The following is a 20,309-nucleotide window of genomic DNA, read 5'->3' on the forward strand; positions in this document are numbered from 1 at the left end:
CTGAAAGAATCTCTGAAAGAATTAGTGGATTAATTCTTGGAAGAGGAAATCCCTGAATAGAAGCATTTATTTGTTTCAGCTCAGGATATAAAATTTGTTTCAGCTCATTGTATTGGTAGTGCATATGCTGAGGTAGTGTTTGATGGGGATGTGTTTGAAGTTGTTGAAGAATTTGTTTACCTTGGAACACTTGGACATGTGACAACGATGTTTCTCGCGAAGTGAACATACGTGTTGTGGCTGCAAATAGGGCCTTTTCCGGACTACGTAACCAGCTTAGGTCCCGCAGCTTACAAACGGAAACAAAATTCGCCCTGTATAAAACATTGATTCTTCCGGTGGCTCTCTACGGGCACGAAGCGTGGAAGTTGAAAGAGTCAGACCGGACAGCTCTCGGTGTTTTTGAGCGTAAAGTGCTGCGAGCTATACTCGGTGGGAAACTCGAAAATGGTGTGTGGCGCAGACGCATGAATCACGAGTTGTATCAAATGTACAAAGATGCGAATAGGGTATCCGTCCTATTATGGAGGACTTAAGCACGGTGTTGAAATTAAAATCGTATTTCAGTGTCCAAAATCTAATTTTTATAGTATTTTGCAATGTTAAGTGGTAAAACTATCCTTTATGTGGAGTATAGAGAAGTAAAAAAGTAATTTTTGCAATCATATATACATTTTTTTGACATGAATCTGAAGCTCTTCCTCTGTCCTATTATTGCGGTATTTTGTCCTATTATTGCGGTAGTGCCGTCCTATTATTGCGGTATACCAAAAATCATAGATTTTATTACATTCAAGATACATTCAATACCACACAATGTTCGAGCATTGAAATTATGCTCCCTCCATGTTAATGACACTGCACGGTACTGTCGGTTTGTGTGACTTTGGACATATCTATGAGGAAAACTAATTCATTACTTTATGTCACGATTCGAAAACAAATCAACAGAATTGAATGATTTTCTGCCGGTTTCGTCTCCTCTTTCGTCGTAGGTGGACAATGTTAAACTGAATAGACAAGGTTCTTCCATCTGAGACCACTAGTCGCTATATAAGAAATGAATTTGTTGAATTAAATATAACCTATAATTTTGATGCTTTTAAAAGTATTTTCCACTAGCAACACAATTTTAAAGAATTGCTTCCTTGCGATCATCTTATATCTTAGTTTTTTAACATATTTTTGGCATTTGTTCCGATTTTCAGCCAGTTTACGTGATTTTTTGGTAAAACATTGTATTTATTTGCAAAATATTTGTAAATAAGAGGAATTACAGGGTAAAAATAAACATAAACATTTTGTTTGACTAAATAAATGTATGAATAACTCAAAATTATGTCCCAAATTAGTATCCTAATAATATAATTAATGTTTCCAGCAATTACATTTAAAATGACCATTGAAATGTCGAATTTTTGAATGAGATTTACAGATACCGCAATAATAGACAAAAAGCTATTTTCATTGTCCTATTATTGCGGTATATGCTTTTTCTCAAAAATATAGAACTTTTATTCAAAATTCAATATCTATCATGTAACTACATCTATACTGAACTGATATACCCGCTACATATAATTGTTTTGGTTATAAACTTAAAAAAATTAAGCTTATGAAAACAGGCCCGTAGATAGAAAGACTGGTTAAAGATATAGGCTTTGCTTGATGCATCATCTAAAACTGTTCTTCCAACGATCAAAATCGTTTAATTTTTGAAGCATTCATCTGGTACAGCTTGGGAATACTATAAGCTTTCATCATCATCAATAATATCCATAGAAAATAGAGTTTTCGATTAATAATGAGGGTTTAATTCTTATACCGCAATAATAGGGAATACCGCAATAATGGGCAAATTACCCTATTATCAATATTATCTAAAATACGGCAGACTGCAGTTGGCTGGTCACTTAGTGCGAATGGCGGAAGAAAGAATTTCGAAAATAATATTCAGCAGAGAACCAGGTAGAGGTCGACGGCTTCGGGAAAGACCACGAATACGCTGGCTGTACGCAGTGGAAGAGGACCTGGCGACCCTAAACGTTCGAGGCAACTGGAGAAGTTTCGCCCAAGACCAACGAAGATGGAGCTCTACAATACGCCCGGCAATAGTGTGACACTACGCCGTAGCCATCAAGGTATAAAGGTAGGTTTATTCTAAAAAATCTGTGTATCAAACTCTGTTACAATCCACCGATCGGGTACTGCGCTCTGCATTCGTTGTTACCCTTTATTTTTGCTCAGATCGAGCGGAGCTTATCGCCCTTTTTTTTGGGCGAGTTTCTGCAGCCAACAAGATGCAATCTGCGCCCCGGCACAGTGAATTATAGCTCTATTTTGTGTGCCCACCGGGTGATTAAAGAGCTCCGACCAAAAGCGCGCGCAAGTCACTTTATTTATGTTGTTCGGATTGGGGACTTATCCAGATCAGTGTCAGTCGGAGGCGCACTCGCTTTTTGTCGGACGGAAGAAACGGTTCACTCCTTGAACAATGGGCCTCATACAAAGAGACGGTCAAAATTACTTAAAATGATTTAGATATTTCGTCTGCTTGTCCACAGTTAATAACTGAGAGCTATCTTTGCCAAATTTGACATTTTCGCACTCGTATATCGTGTGGCAGGTACGATGATACTCTATGCCCAGAGAAGTAAAGGAAATTTCAATTGCGAAAAGATCCTGAACCGACTGAGAATCGAACCTAGGCACCTTCAGCATGGCTTTGCTTTGCAGTCATGGACTTTAACCACTCGGCTAATGAAGACTCCAATACAAGTGATGAAAATAGTTTTGGCCAAATTTCATTTTTTCCGACCATTGTGCCATGTACACACCTGTGATTGAATACCGCCATTAACAATGCGTTAAATGCGGTGAAACGATTGAACCCCGGGATCGTAGATATTAACGACACGCATCAGAAGGGCGCGCGACGATGGACGACATGGTTACAAGGCGGAGGAATTTCTGCAATAAACATTGTTTCGTGAAAATATTTGTTATTAACTCCGCTGGTGCATATCGCTTTTTAAGTAGCTATTTCGGCTTCAATCATGGCCACACAACTGGAAACAATGCCGTTCGGTCCTTATAGGGTGGTTGGGACCCGTAGAAGGATGTGCATAACTGCCTTGGAACCGTAATGATGATGGGTTTTAACGATTTTGCTAATGATACGAATAAAATATGGAAACTTTTATGCGGGTTGATTATGTATCGTTTAAAAAATGTTTATTGTGACTCGGTTGACTTCTTGAAAGAGCTGGTTATATCATTTATAAACTGGGGGTTGTGATAAATTTTGATTATAGGTTGGAATGTGTTACAAAATGTTTTCACGCTTGTAATGCCCAATCATATATTTTTTGTCTGTCCAATACAGTTTGTTTAGATTTGTTTGAAGAGCAAAAGCTCGCTTTTAACGTAAAGTTTCAAGTTTCGATAAATAAGTGGACAAGAAAATTTAACATATTTGATAAATTTGGCTTGAATGCCCTCAATGTGATTTTTGAAAGTTAACTTTTTATCTAGTATGAGCCCTAGAAACTTAACTTCATCAGACCAATTTATTGGAACCCCCCTCATCGTGACAACATGTCTACTTGAAGGTTTCAAATAAAGAGCTTTTGGTTTATGTGGGAATATTATTAGTTGAGTTTTGGAAACATTAGGTGAAATCTTACATTTATCCAAGTATGAGGAAAAAATATCAAAACTTTTTTGCAATCGACTACAGATGACACGCAGGCTTCGTCCTTTGGCGGAGAGGCCTGTGTTATCCGCAAGAAAAAAAAAGATATCTCTGAGGTAAGTCAGGTTAGTGAAAATATTGTATAATATTGGTCCCAAAATGCTGCCTTGAGGAACACCAGCTCTTACAGGGAATCTTTCAGACTAGGAATTCTGATAATGACGATTGCTTTTTCTATGTCTAGAAGAGCAAGACCAGTAGAATAGCCTTCAGGTTTGTTGGAACGAATCAAATTTGTTACATGTAAAAGTTGATAGTCGAATGTCCATGACGGAATCCGAACTGTTCATTAGCAAAAATTGAATTTTCGTTGGTGTAGACCATCATTCTGTTAAAAATGACCTTTTCAAAAAGTTTACATCGCCAGGAGCTTTCATATTTTTGAATTTTTTAATAATAGTTCTCACTTCTTCCAAATCAGTCTCCCAGGAATTTTCGAAAACCTTCTCTTGACTGAGAATATTTTCGAAGTCCTGAGTTACTTCATTTTCTATTGGATTAGTAAGTCCTAAATAAAAATTGTGTGCGCTTTCAAACTGCATAGCAGGTTTTTGAGCTTTTTTGCAATTAGTTAGTAATAATTTGTTTTCCTCTTTCAATTCCGGTATTGGTTTCTGATGTTTTTTCCCAAAATTTAAGATAATTTCCAAAAGAGCTTAGAACCAGGGTCCAATTGAGAATTTTTTTTTCAAAATTTTTGTTTCTTAGCTGTACAAATCGTTATCTATATTCTTTCTGCAAATTCTGCCATATAATTTTTATAGCAGGATCGCGAGTGCGTTGAAATTGCCTTCTCCTCACTTTTTAAGACGGATCAAGAGTTCAATATCATCGTCTATAATCACGGATTCACATTTTGGAATTGCAATATTCCTGGCTTCAACAATGGAGATTGTTAAAGTTTCAAGAGCATTATCATTATCAAATTTTGTTTGTAAAGAAATGTTAACATCAAGATTAGAGTCAATATGTGTTTCATATACATTCCAGTCGGCTCATAAATAATTGAAAGTGGAGCTGATAGGATTGAGAATCGCTCTATGAGATATTTGAGATGTAACAGGAACATGATCAGAATCAAAATCAGCATGAGTAATCAGTTGGCTACAAAGATGACTAGAGTCGGTTAAGACCAAATCAATCGTAGAAGGGTTTATAGAAGAAGAAAAACAAGTAGGGCTATCAGGGTATTAAATTGAGAAATATCCTGGAGAGTACTCATCAAATAAAATTCTTCCATTGGAATTACGAATTATTCCATGCGCGATGTTTGGCATTAAAGTCAACAATGACAAATAATTTTGACTTATTGCTAGTCAATTATTTACAAGTCAGTTTGGAGCAAATTAGATGTGGGCTTCGTAGCCGTGTGGTTAGTGTCACCGAGGCATTTAGCCACATCGTGCCAAGGAGTGTGATTTCGATTCCCGCCTCAGGCTGAAAAACTTTTCGTGAGGAATGTTTTCCAACTGTGCCACTGGGCGTTGCATGCTAGTCCGTTGTCTAGTGTGGTGCTTCCTTCAAAGGGCAAATAGTCCACTGGAAGCATTAAAGTGTAGTGTCTTTTTAACTTGCTACCCAGAGCATTGAAAAGGCAAATAGGCAGATAGGGGAATTCGGGGTAAAACCGACACCCTAAGCTTATTGATAAAATTTGTGTACTTTCGCTTGTTAAACGAACCTAAAATTGTTGTAGAATCACATATTGGTTATAAATCTATCAATCCTTGCGATCGCTGGATGATATATTAAGCTTATATAGTGATTTAAATCAAATTGAAATTTCATCATTTTTACTTGAGACAATTTAGAGTGCGGGTAAGATCGACACCCTGTTGGGGTAAAACCGACACTTCCATTTTGAGTAGAATTTATACGTTGTGAACATTATCATCACAATGCATATTTAAAAGAATGCTTTAAACGTGACTTTCGACAATTATGACCCCTCACTCAAAAGGATTAATCACATATTACGTAAATTATTGAGGAGAGGCCAAAGATCCACTAAATATATGTGAAAATTTCAAATGTCCCATGCTAAGGTTACAAAGTTGGGGTGAATACACATGGATATTATTAATTTGTGTTCATGAAATGCTTATGAAGATGAAGTTGTAGCGATAATTGGTTTTGCAAATAATTACTGTTTTATTTTAACAAAACAGAGAAGTGTTATTATTGTTAGATGATAAAAACCTCATAGTTTGTAAATAAACAATAAGATTAATTTATGTGAAAATATTTCAAATTCTATTCATTCTCTATTTTAAAATGAGAAAAATTTCTCCAAGCTTCATCAAATTAGTTGAAACGTGAAAACATAGAAATATTTTTTGAATACTTAATGATAGCTTGTGGCAAGTCATATAGTGTCATATTTTACATGTTAACAAATTCACCATCCATGAACTTCACTGTAGTTCGAAAATAAAGACTCACATAAACTACAGAGATCGTCTTCCGATTAGAAAGATTCCCTAAAGTTAGATTATGAAGCAAAGAAAGGTGTCGAGTTTACCCCAAATGAAAGTGTCGATCTTACCCCGAGTGTACATTTATTTTTCAATAGCGTTTTCAGCTGTCGAAAAACCAAAAATTAATTTTTACTTCATTTTGTATCAACGTAATAATAGTAAATGATGATGTAGACGCAGAACAAAAAATGACATTAAAAAATTTCACATGCGAAATAGTTAAAGAATAACAGCGAAATATTGCAACTGCTGTTGCTTCTATGTTATCCAATATGGTTTTGTCATTTATTTTGGCAGTTTATTGGTAGCGTCAGTTGGAATGTCATTCGAAACACAACATTTCATAAGTTAAGATAGAGCGTGGTGAAAATTGCATGAAAATCTGCTCAAAACTTGAAAAATCAAAGGATGTCGAGCTTACCCACAGTGTCGGTTTTACCCTGATTTCCCCTATGAGTGTATACTTGCCAAGCTGTGCTTCAACAGAACCACCTAAAGTTTCAAATGACGAAAAAGAGTTGATGTTTTATACGCCAATGAGTGATGCTTGCAACTCCCCCACATGCTCCATCTTGTCGATTATTACGATAAACAAAAAAGTTTGAATCACTTATCAATGTTCACCATTATTCACCACACCAAGAAGCATCCAGCTGGGTTTTGCGCAAGACGTTTCCAATAGCTATTTTATGCACCTACATATTGGAAAGTGTGCCGGTTGCAACATTTGCGTTTGTTGCACAACGCTAACGCCATCTGAAAGCTAGTAGTTGAAACTTACATTTGCGATGCGACGGTACAGAGTTGCACTTCGAAGGCAGCTTGTCGCCACATGTGGATTGTGGGTGGTCGAGTACAGTGTTGTATACCATGCTGTGCCCAAAGGGGTGCGAAGTGGGCTTACCTGAAAAAAAGCATAGAAAGAATGGATGATTAGTTTGGTGATTTTTAGTTACTATGGGATATTAGTTCATTTCAAACTAAAAAACTAAAAAATATACTAATACAGTCACCCCACAGTTATGGATCAACTAATGGTCGCTTTTAAGAACAAAGTATTATTAAAAAACATGGTGACGCAGTATAAAATAAAATTACCTCTCTGACACTGCAGAATATAGTTGTTTTTGAGAAAACACCTTAAAATTCCCGATTATTCATGAAAAAGTGTCGATTTAGATAGAAATTTCAATCGATGTCCACCCCACAGATGTGAATCAGTGGGAGAGGAGGATCCTTATTATGGATCAAAACACTATAAAATGAAATTTATCTGCGAGGTAAACGAATGGTGTGCTAGTTAAAGCATACGTTTTAGCGTTTGTTTCGGAATCGTCTTATCTTTGATTCATATCTGTGGTATGCTTTCAATGCCCCACAATTATGAAACAACGCTTCTGGGAATACGGTAGACATTTTATTTTCTACGGACGGCAAAATATGCTTAACCATATTATAATTGATTGCGATTCTGTACAGATTAATGGTTCACGAAGGTTAAATGTGTTTTGCGTAATTGCAACTATGTTTGATGAGATATTCCCATTTTAATCCAACTCTGATCCAAATCTGTGTGCTATCCATAACTGTGGGGTGACTGTATTCCTGAACCTAATGGATTCGATCACATTTCCCCAAATGGTTTTATGACATATCTTGGAACCAATTTGAAATCACTATTTATGCTAAGAAAAATGTGTTTTAAAATAAATAGATGCTATGATTGTAATAAGCATTATTTGACAGAGCAATCTTTGCTGCAAAGAAAAGTAAATTATTGATTTAAGGTGAAGATAAATCAAAGCCAAACCTCCAAATACCTAAAAATCCACGTTACCGTTTCCGTTGAAATTTTAATCGGTTGGAAATGATCAATCGATCACATTTCCAGCTCAGATCAACGTTTAGTTCTTTTAGAATTGTGCTCTTAAAAAATTGTGGCTTGGCTTCTATTCATCTTCACCTTAAATATTAGTCGACCGGGAAAGTCTTCAATTTGTAATTGTTCACAACTTATCTGACGTTGAAGTGCTTACTGCAATTCTAACTATTTTTATTTCTCAGGTTCTTTCTTTTTTTATTCATTCAAAACTAATTACCAAAAAAAATGTTTTTTAAGTAGGGGGAGATCCCCCAGTACCGGACACTTAAGCCACTATATTCATAATTCGAAAAATATTGATTTTATGGGCTAGCGTTTCCCATTCATGATAAATATCATCATTTTTATAGTGTACAAAAATAAATTTGAAAATATAAATATGAATTTTGACTTTGCATTTTGATGACGTATTTTAGTACCAAATTGCTCGATCTTGAAAGGTGGCACCCAATACCGGACACGATCTGGAAATGAATTTGAACATTATTGAATGTGTACACTATAGGAATAGTTTATAATTACCAATTAAATGCATTTGCAACATTTACAAGAATAATTTGAGTTTTTCTTAGTTTGCAAGATGCCTATCAAAAACCTCTTCCATATATGATGAAAAATAGCACATTTTACGATGTTGTTCTGAATGTTCATTCTTCTTAATTTTATTGCATGTTTGATACCATGATCGACGGAACCCATGAAAAATGAAAGTATTTTGAGACACTAACGCAATAATAACAAAGATTTCATATAACAAATCAAGCTGTCCGAAAATGAGGGACAGGAGGTGCTTAACGAAAATTGTAATTTGTCCATATTTAGTTCAATTATGGTACAAAATACATTCATACTATCAAATAAGGATTATGTTCGATCATGCTTGCGTGATCCAAAGTATTTTTTCTTATTCAAAATAATTACTAAATAGGCTCAAAATTAAGGGAATACTTCAATTTTTTAAAAATTTTCAAACTTTTCTACTTTTTTAAAAAGGCATGCATATTTCAAGGATGTGTTATTCTACGCAAACATTATTTTACATAATAGCTATCTTTTCTACTAATACACCATCTTGATTGAACCATGATTTCTCAATGTTTCGACTTTGTCCGGTATTGGGTGCTGTCCGGCACTGGGGGATCTCCCCCAAATGCGTTAAGTCATGTTTCAAATTTAAATTTCTCAAAGTACGTAGTTTTATGTTTTTGCCGCCTTTTTAAAAACAAAATTACAAGAGATAAGAGTTACACACCAAAATTTTATTGCTGAAAACCAGCAAATTTCTGCTGATTTTTTTTGTGCTGTAAATTCAGCAATCGATCCAGCAATATGAAATTTGTTGGATCATTCAGCAAAGTAAATTCGCATAAAAATGACAGCTACATTTCCACTTGCTGAATAATCAGTACTTGGTTATTTATTCCTCTAGTGGGATTTTTTTGCTGCTTTTCAGTTTCTCGGTTGACAAGTACAATTTTTGCTGGATTCAGTAATTATGTTTACTGGTATACGGCAAAAGTTTGAGTCAATTGCTAGTTATCCATCACTTGTCATACAAGTTACTGAAAATAAGTAAATCTGCTTGTGTTGTCAACTATCCAGCAAGTCAGATTGCTTAATATCAGTAAACAATTTCAGAAGTGCTGTACATCACGAATTGGTTTCAGAAAAAGTAAAATAATTGCTGGAAGACAAATCGAAAATTTTATGTGTAGACCAAGAAAAAGGATATATTGGTAAAAAAACAAAATTGGTTGAGAATTGCTTCAAAAACGGAGTGAATAGGGAGTCAAATTATTATGATTTTTCGTGTAATGAAGAGGAAAAATCTAAACTGATATAACACATCGTTGTTACTGCACATTACTCACATCATGAATATTGCGATAAATTATTATTTTATGTAGAGAAACGTGTAGGAAAACATGTTTTGACTGGTTAATCATTGATTCGCGTATTTTTTACCCATTTCTATTGTGGTATATCCCTGTTTAAGTTCACATTTGTTTAGGACGATGAATTACCATTTGGGGTAAATGCCGTTGACTGATGATGCGAAGTACTCCAATTCGGTATGATGCATAGAGTGCGACTAACCATAAGATTGGTAATTCCTAACCAAATTTCAAAAGGACTCCGAATGCCCTTATTGAAATATTGTCTTCTACGTACATATCACGATGGATAGTCAAATAGCAAATGTAGTGAGGTTGTACAGCCGCAAAACCGAGACACAACAGTGTGACATCGATTGATCTTATTCAAAAGATATCTTGTCGGGCAATGTCCTGTGCGAAGCCCAATAATTATGCTCAACGAATTTTTGTTTAAACTTAAAAACTTTTCCGTATCATTTTTATTTAGAGTTATGAACAGTTTGGATTGCCTTGAAGTTTATGTTGCAACGATGGCTGTATCGTTTGATCCTCCTATTGTAAAATAAAATAGAAGTATTTATATAAAAAAATACATGATTTACATCAATTTCTCGCTGTTTTACTTTTAAAATGTTATTCAATTGTTATTTTAGCAAAATTATCTTAGTTCTTGCTCTTCTTATTGGCATTACGTCCTCCTGGGACAGAGCCTGCTTCTCAGCTTAGTGTTCCTATGAGTACTTTCACAGTTTTTAAATTCTTAATACATTCTTATATTGTGCGGCAGAAACGATATTCTATGCCCTTCAGCATGTCTTTGCTTTGTAGCCGTGGACTCTACCACTCGGCTAAGGAAGGCCCGAGATCATTGAACAAATATAGTAAATCACGATGTTTAAGACGATAGAATTCACGATGTTTAAGACGATAGAATTAATGTCTAATGGAAGTCCAGGGTGTACGTAAAGTATTTATATAAGGTGCAAAAGCTGAATGCATTTTCCGTGAAAAATCATGTTTTTGTGCAGTTTTTGAGGAATAACTTGGTCAGAACATTTTTTTAGTTTGGGAACAATAAAATTAGCTTCGAAAGCATGTAAAATGGTTTGAAATCGATTGAATATGCACGAAGTTATGGTCAAACAAAGATTAAATTTTTAGTTAAATGAGGAAGCACTTCTAACTAAACCTTGTTTTGATTTTTGACAAATTTCGTGAAAACTTTATAGTTAATTTAATTTTGAAGGGAATGATGTTAAAAGCTTTAAAATTGAGTGAAAAATAACAAAGTTATGTATACTTCACTGAAGGTTATTTTTTAAATCATAAACAATCATGTCGCTTGCGTCACCTTTTCAATGTTAATATTTTTGGGTCAAATTTTGAAGTTTCTCTTTTTATGTGATTTGAATTGAGAGAGAAGACGAGTTTTTGGTTTTGAGAACTTTTTAAAAATAAGCCGCACCCTAATGTACAGCAAGGTGTCCCAAAATTTCACTTTATCAGAAAGCTAAGGAGTTCAACCTCCAAACGGTAACTAAGAATATTACAATAAAACATTTGTATGGAGGAAACTCATCTTAATTGACGTTTGGAAGTTGCCCCATCGAGTTTTTTCAAATGCCTGATTTCCGTAAGCAATGTCAAACCAATACTTCTACACGCTATGTCTAAGCCAGCTGATTATTCAATTCGAATGTACCTCGGATTTTTTTTCCGCTAGAGTTTAGAAATTGGGTTATATTTTCATAATCGGAAGGTTTTACAATATTCCATCGGTGAAATTTTGATTTTTCCCACTTTTTAGCTATTTTTACTGTATGGAAAAAATTTCACCGATAGAATATTTTGTAACCTTCCTATTATGAAATTATAGACCAAATACTGATAACTAGCGGGAAAAAATCCGAGGTACATTCGATTTGCATAATCTGCTGGTTTTGACATAGCGTGTTCTAGTTCAGCAACATTTCGTAAAACCCATAGTTTTTAATTTTTTTTTTTGCGGATCCATTGGGATCCAAGATAACTAGAAAAATATGTATGTTTTGCACTAAATGAATTTTTGAATGTTCGAAAACCATGATTTTTTTTTCAATGCAATTTATTTTTCTTTTGAAGACGCGGACACGTTAATGCTTTCAGTGGACGATTATGTACTTTGAAAAAAGCTTCGTACTACACAGATAAAAATATTTGAATTTCAATGTAGTGTAAACAGAAGAATATAGTAAAAGTAAAACAAATTTATGTATTGTTACAGTAACACGTTTAATTTTTAACTAAAGATGCTTGAATGTTACATGATCGTTTAAATTTAAAGTGCATTCGATTTAAAATCAGCGATTTGTCGTTGACATTTCAGTTTATTTTGATGCTTCAATTATGTGCATGAAAATGAATTGAAATATACAACATATTTTTAGCTGGTTAGACAACGGACTAGCATGCAACGCCCAGAGGCACAGACGACAAGTTTGCCGGACTGAAGAGGGAATCGAACCCACACTTCTTGACCCGATGCGGATAAATGTTTGGTAACATTAACCGTACGGCCACGAAGCCCACATTTTATTTTTTAATCGTCAAAAGTGAGTATCAAACTTTACACCTGTATTATTCTTTGTTTACAGAAAAGTCTGAAATTTGGTAGCTTTGTCGAAACATCAAACCCAAATTTTACACGTTTTAGAGTTATTCAAGATTAACTGAGGACAGATATGTGTCGTTCAAACTGTTTAAGCAGATTAAAAACCACATAATTTTTAGAAATTTGCCCCCTAAACCGTAGAAAACATAATGGTGCATCGTATTTCACTTATAATTGGTCAGGGTTCTGCTCAACCGCACTAAGTGCCAAAAACTTTTTTCTGAGATATTTGAATTTGAATTCTTATCGTGTACTATTTGATCGCGGACGATTAATTTTAATTTTTTATCGCTTACATGCGATTAACAGTGTTCAATAAGTAACCCGAGATTAAACATACAAGTAAATCATGATAAATTATCGATGTAATTGGATTTTATTTAAGCATATAAAGCACTCAGTTCACTCTGGCTGAACAAAAATCGAAAAATTTGGTTCTTGGTTCGGTATGGTTGGATGTGTTTCGTAGTTTTCAACAACAGAAGTAAAATTGAAGACACATGATGTTTATCATAACCATGCATGTTGGAATCCATGTCACAAATGTTTATGTACTATGATTGGGAAGGACTCATTGTTATTCAAAGGTCTGGAAATGCAGTTGTGTTGTGCATCTATGTGGTCAATGAATGCAACGGCTCTCTTACACTTACCATAATATATCTTTGAATAAGCGAGTTATACATTTTCATTGAAATTAATATTATTAATATGTATTGAATCAAGGTCCTCACGCGTTCATACATAGATTCTAGCAAGACAACATTGATGTGTTTCAAAATTGTGATGATCGAAGAAAACCATGAATTTGCTCTGCCAGAGTGCTCCCATTTGATGCTCTTTTGCTGAACAAGTTCACAGTTCAATGCGTGAAGTGTACACCAGAAATGACCATCATTTCAGCTGCTGATGTCTTACTGGCATATAAAAATAACTACAAAGTTCTAAAAGTTGATTGATTTTCATTACCATTGAACAGAATAACAGAAAAAAAAAGTTTCATCGAGATTCGAACTTGTGTTTTCTGAGTGGTAATCTATAACAGTTTTACATGTCCTTTCAGAGAAAAAAAAGTGATCTAAGATTACAAGGGTCTGTTCAAATAACTCGATATTTTTATGGTAGAAAGGTTATGGTTATTTGAGTCCTCTGGTGTAAAAAACTCAATTTGGGAAAAATGGCACTTGGTGCGGTTTAGCAGAACCCCGACCAATTGATGTAAGTCAGGGTTGGGAAAAAATCTGAAATTCATTCTACAGTAGTCAAACAAAGCCAATCACAGTCAGCGAAGCCAGTGAAACTCACGCCCATCGCTGCTGTAGGCACAAAGCCTTGAAAATTGCAAAACACCCGTTGCTAAGGGCAACCCAAAATTACTGTAGAAAAATGTTCTATTTCGCGCTGCATTTCCCGCATTTAGAGCCTTCAATGACACTACTGATTTAGAGAAAATCATGTACCCAATATATGCTACTTGATGAGATTCACGATTTTAAACTACTGTAGTGAGAGAGCCACGTGATTTTCGAGAAATTCAAGCCTACTACTATTACCATTCCCAGCATTGATGTAAGTAACGCTGGGTTTATAATTTGGTGGACATGTTTAAGCTATTTAGTTTCGTACAAGATGTGACGGTTGAAATAATAAAACAGTTATTTATTTTACTTCGTGTTAAACATCCATCATGACAAATGTATTATGTGAAACAATCTCATGTAAAATAATGTGATTCGAAAAGTGTCACTCACCCTCGCACTGTTTCCGGATACTTTGGAAGTATATTTACAGTTTCTATACAGCATAGAGGATAGAGCCTTAAGCAAGAATTATTCCAACGTTAAATTTTGAATTACGACCTACATGAGCAATTCTCGCTGAAACGATAAAACTTAAAGGTGGTCCTTTCGGTTTTCTCAAATTGGTGGACCCCTCGTACACCAGCTAGCTAAACAGTTTGCGAAAAAGCCCATTTTTTGATAAATCTTGAGTATTTCTTCAAGTTGTATGTCTCATATTTCCCTTGAAATACATAGCAAAGTTAAGGCCCCCCAGATCTAACCGACTTTTTACGGCGACAGCGACAAAAAACTGTTTGATGAGCGCGTCTAAGCCACAGCGATGCGATTTCGCAGCGATTCGCGTCGTGTCAGTCAGGATGGTTTCATAGAAGAATGCTTGCAGCGACACAATAACGAAACCGCGACGATTTTTTTGTCGCTGTCGCCATAAAAAGTCGCGTAGATTTGGTGGAGCCTTTAATGGTTTCGTACAGAGGAAGAATATAGCTTTTATTTAAAATTAAAAAAAATCATTCTAAGTTAAAAACTCATTCTACTACTTAAAACCGATGGCGTCAAAATCCTATATGGCCGCAAGATTTTATTACTCAAAATAATACTCCTATAGTTTTATCGTAAACTAGAGATCAGTGACATAAAATTGGAATTCTAACGATGGGTGCCGATGGCGGCCTGGTTTCAGCGAGAATTGCTCACATATACTAATGTTAAGAGGTTTCGGGCTAACCTCATTACAAAACATATTGAAAAAAATCAAGCATGTTATGGTTTTCGAACATTTAAAAAATCAGTATGCAAAATTTTCGTGCAAAACATATAGTATATGTTTATTTTTTAGGAAGCCTGGATCTTAAGGGATTTGCAAAAAATACAAAAACTATGGGATTTACAAAATTTTGCTGAACTAGAAATATATGTTTGACATAACTCACAAAAATCATACTTTTTTCAAAAATCTTAATGGGGCAACGAAGAATTTTTAAGAATTTCTGTATCATGTGTGAAAGTAATTGCACTTACTATTCCAGTCTTGACTAAACATCGTACAAGCCTATGCCATGAGATTCGCAATATGATTTTCTGGCAACATGTTTTCATCATATTTGCAGCAACATTTATAAAAGATCTCCTAAACTTTCATAAGTTTTCCAATTGTTTCCCTTTGCGTAATCTATGTAATTGTGTTAACCCGTATAGGCCTGAGTGAAAGCAAACATTCTAAAACCCTCATTGCTCAGCGAATACTTAATGGATTCAAATTATTTTTTGTCAATATACCGGCACACATATCTAGTTTCTAGAAGTGGACAGAGGAACGAGGAATATATTCCTGTGGCCGGAGTTATTCCGGTGGGTCACTGGGTCAGGTGTGGTGAAAAGGGTACTGTGCGTTTGTGCCCCTGTAGCTAGGCAAATTTCAAATCACAGATAATTTCCGAAATCGGCTATGATGTGGTCACTATATGACGAAATTTTAAGAACATTGAATCAGTGTAAACTTTCTGAGAAACGATTGAATTTGATAACTACAGTGAGAGGCAAAATAAAGTGCCCACCTTACCAGTTTTCGAATTTCTCTCATTGATTTGGTTCAAATTAAAGTTAACACACCTAAATCTTTTGTGATATTTTATTTTTGATGTTCTTTTAAAGTTGCACTTACGAAATTTTGATAAAAAAAAGAATTTTACTTAAAGAAAAAGAAAATCAATTTGTATTGAAAAAAAAGTAGTGACAAAAATAAGTGCCCACTTCCTTCTTGGCCCCAGAAAAGATGATTTAAGAAAAATAAAAAGCAATTTAATAGTTAATGTGTCCTCCTTTGGCCTTAAGGACTTGCTGGAGGCTCTTCGGCATGCTTTTCACCAGGTTTTGTAGGTGTTGTGGATCTAGTTCTTCCCAGGCGCGCTCCAAGGCTTCAAAATAATTATTTTTGTTGGTAACACCAGTTTTTTCAACCCTGGCATCGAGAATCGCCCACAAATTCTCGATGGGGTTGAGGTCTGGGCTTTGTGGAGGCCATTCCAGCGGTTTAATCCGACAAGACCGGAAAAAAGACTTGGTCTTCTTTCCAGTATGCTTCGGGTCGTTGTTCTAGAGAAATATGAATTTCTCTTCAAGGCCCGTCTGGATCAGCGAAACCTCCAGATTTTCCAGCAAGATGTTAATGTAGGAATCTGCCATCATTATTCCGTCGATTTTCACGAGGTTTTCTACTCCACTCCATGAAAAACACCCCCAGACCATCACATTTCCTCCTCCATGCTTCACCGTTCCTTGGATGTGGTGCTCTGCATTACACACGAGCCCGCCGCTCTCGGTTAGACAGCTCGAGCTTCAGGAGCGCCACATCCAAGGAACGGTGACGCATGGAAGTGTGATGTGATGAAATGTGATGGTCTGGGGGTGTTTTTCATGGAGTGGAGTAGGAAGCGTCGTGAAAATCGACGGAATAATGACGGCAGATTCCTACATTAACATCTTGCTGGAAAATCTGGAGGTTTCGCTGATCCAGACGGGCCTTGAAGAGAAATTCATATTTCTCTAGAACAACGACCCGAAGCATACTGGAAAGAAGACCAAGTCTTTCTTCCGGTCTTGTCGGATTAAACCGCTGGAATGGCCTCCACAAAGCCCAGACCTCAACCCCATCGAGAATTTGTGGGCGATTCTCGATGCTAGGGTTGAAAAAACTGGTGTTACCAACAAAAATAATTATTTTGAAGCCTTGGAGCGCGCCTGGGAAGAACTAGATCCACAACACCTACAAAACCTGGTGAAAAGCATGCCGAAGAGCCTCCAGCAAGTCCTTAAGGCCAAAGGAGGACACATTAACTATTAAATTGCTTTTTATTTTTCTTAAATCATCTTTTCTGGGGCCAAGAAGGAAGTGGGCACTTATTTTTGTCACTACTTTTTTTTCAATACAAATTGATTTTCTTTTTCTTTAAGTAAAATTCTTTTTTTTATCAAAATTTCGTAAGTGCAACTTTAAAAGAACATCAAAAATAAAATATCACAAAAGATTTAGGTGTGTTAACTTTAATTTGAACCAAATCAATGAGAGAAATTCGAAAACTGGTAAGGTGGGCACTTTATTTTGCCTCTCACTGTATGAGTTTTGCATTTGATTGATCCTAAATATGACCATTATCGGGTCCCCATCTGGGCCAAGCTTATGGGAACGCATTTTAGTGCACAATTATGTTTGATTTCTACTTTTCGAGAATTGAAACGGTTTAGTATCCAACAAAGCTATAGCCGGTTCTTCCGAGCATTACGTCCGAATGAAACATCCGGTATATTTTAAACGGTGTAAAATTCTTCATTTATAATGTTATATATCAGATCTTAATGATTTATGCAAATTAAAATTATTGTTATTGCAAATAAATTAAGATAACTTGGCATGTCCCAAAAAATAGTCCTGTTTTACCCGACTTGGCCCAATAACCCACCGGAATAACTCCGGCCACAGGAATATTTACGAGTTCCTCTGGCAACTTCTAGAAACTAGATATGTAGGCCAGCAAACTAACAAAAAATAATTTGAATCCGTTAAGAATTCGCTGAGCGGTGAGGGTTTTAGTATTTTTGCTTTCACTCAGGCCTATACGGGTTAAAAGTGTGGAATAATGTTATGAGCCTGTACTATATGTATTAACCTTCAGGTATCAGAAGGCCGATATCTCGATATCTGTCAAAAAATAACAAACTTGCGGTTTAACTTTTAATAAACTGACAGCTTACTTAAAGTATTTCTTCTTATTGAGTGTTTCGCTTGTTGTGCTTCTGTATGTCTTTTGTCATATATTTCATAGAGAACACAATATGCCTACCAATTGTCAAAGGGACTTCTTTCTCCACGACAGCTATCACTAGAAAATGTAAAAAGATGCAATCTGTAACCCTTACTGTTAATTAAATTATTTTCAAATTGTTGGATGCATTGGTTTAAAAGTTATCATTGCTTGAATTTTACAAATTGAGTTTATTACAGTCTTTAATTAAAAAAAACACAAAACTTGCCACAGTATTATAATAGAAATACACGAGATTTGCTTTTAAATCCTGAATCAATTCTTAAACTATTCTCAGTAATAGATAAGTTTTTTGAGAATAGTTTAAGAATAGATTCAGGATTTAAGAGCAAATCTCGTGAATTTCTATATTAAAACTTTGGCAAGTTTTGTGTTTTTTTTTTTAATTAAAGACTGTAATGTCGTCATTTTCTAAACATTCATCTTTTGTTTTTATATCTTTGTAAAACACAATTAGTGACAAAAGTTAGTAATCAAATGCTGTTTTCATAAAAATTGCCCAAGTTTGGAGCTTCTAGTAGTCCAAATTGTCTGAAATCTGCATGACGAACTTCAAACAACCTGAAGGTTTGCCTGAAGTGAAAAAAATGATTTCCGTGATTTTTCAATGAGTATCAGGAAGTTGTTCAAAGATAAAATAAGCTTCCAAGAGATTCAAAAACGGTAAGTTTTGGGTGATTCGACAAAGATGTTCTATACTAATACTACACAAACTGCAATAGCTTGTTTTCTTGCTTGAAAACTTTGCGAGATGATGTATACTGCAATGCTGTGTAATTTAAAAAAATCTTAAAGTTCTTGGACTATTCTAAAATTGTAATAAAAAAAATGAAAAAGTTATGTAAAAAACAACTTTAAGACGATTTATCAAAAAATATATTCAACCTTCAACATTAATGCAGTTATGAGTTATATTCATAGTGTCTTCGACAATATAGTAGTATTTTTTGTTTAGTGAAGATACCAACCTTATTTATTAACAATATGAAAAAAATAAAAGTTTTCCAGGGGGATAGATCAAAATGCTGAATACCTACATCAAAAGAAGCAACATTATTAACATTAACTAACGTATTTTCATTTTCTTCCTGGCATTACGTCCCAAATTAGGCAGATCCCACTTCTCAGTTCTGTGTTCTTATGAGCACTTCCTCAGTAATCAACTGAGAACTCTTTTTGTCTATTGCAGGCACGAAGATACTCTAGGTCCTGGAAAATCAAGAATATTTCCATCATAAAAAGATCCTGGACCGGAGTGATTCGAACCCACGACCCTAAGTTTAGTATTGCTGAATAGCTGCGCGTTTACCACTATGGATATCTGGGCCCCTTTGATGTATGCACATATTTGAAATGAATTCGCTAAGTAAATGGCACTTAGTAACAGAACAGAAATGTTGATAATAAAAAAATAACATTTTTAAAGCCATACTAATTATGTCACATCGGCTACAAGCACCCACTACGATCGAACACGCACCGCACTAATTGCTCCAAACAAAATCGACAGCCAAGCCCTCCTGAGCCGCGTAGCACTTCGCGTAGCAAAAAAATTACTTTTATGATTAGATTTTATTTATTTGCCATTTTAATGAGAACCCCGGTTTCCATCGCGGAACGTTCCACTGCTGGTTCAGGGCTATGCTATGCTATGCTATTACTATGTGTGTAGGTGGTGTCATGTTATGATCGACTCTGGTTCCCTCCCTCGTCGTCGTTTATGATGGTCGTGGCCGTTCACGATACTGCCTCCGATGGTGCGGTGCTACGAAAGTGATAAACGGCAAAAATAGGAATGCAAACTGCATAAAATTGCACCCAACAAGCGCACTGTGGGTCAAAAATTAACATTTCATGATACAAATCCAAGTACTTCCATAATGAACAAAAATTTAAAAATACATGGGTTCATCTCATATGAATATTTTACAGTTCGTAGATTTCTGCCCCATAGTGAAGCGGTATGCATTTGTTTCAACCAACGAACGAGTGTCGCTTTGCTACGCTGTTGTATTTTTGTGAGCTGCATTATTGATGCATTATGAA

The 20,309-nt window shown here is 35.4% G+C and overlaps 1 protein-coding gene across 1 annotated transcript in view; it reads right to left on the reverse strand.

Annotated features, from left to right (window-relative positions):
* Window positions 1–7,116: 7,116 nt before the first annotated feature.
* LOC5570428 overlaps window positions 7,117–20,309 on the reverse strand; it is a 207,885-nt gene continuing 194,692 nt past the window's right edge. Inside the window, exon 6 of the mRNA XM_021845099.1 lies at window positions 7,117–7,135. Within this exon, the coding sequence (XP_021700791.1) occupies window positions 7,132–7,135 (4 nt within the window). The 3' untranslated portion in view covers window positions 7,117–7,131. The remainder of the gene's footprint in view (window positions 7,136–20,309) is intronic.

The sequence above is a fragment of the Aedes aegypti genome, chromosome 2 (genome assembly GCF_002204515.2).
Source record: "Aedes aegypti strain LVP_AGWG chromosome 2, AaegL5.0 Primary Assembly, whole genome shotgun sequence".
NCBI classification, from domain to species: domain Eukaryota; kingdom Metazoa; phylum Arthropoda; class Insecta; order Diptera; family Culicidae; genus Aedes; species Aedes aegypti.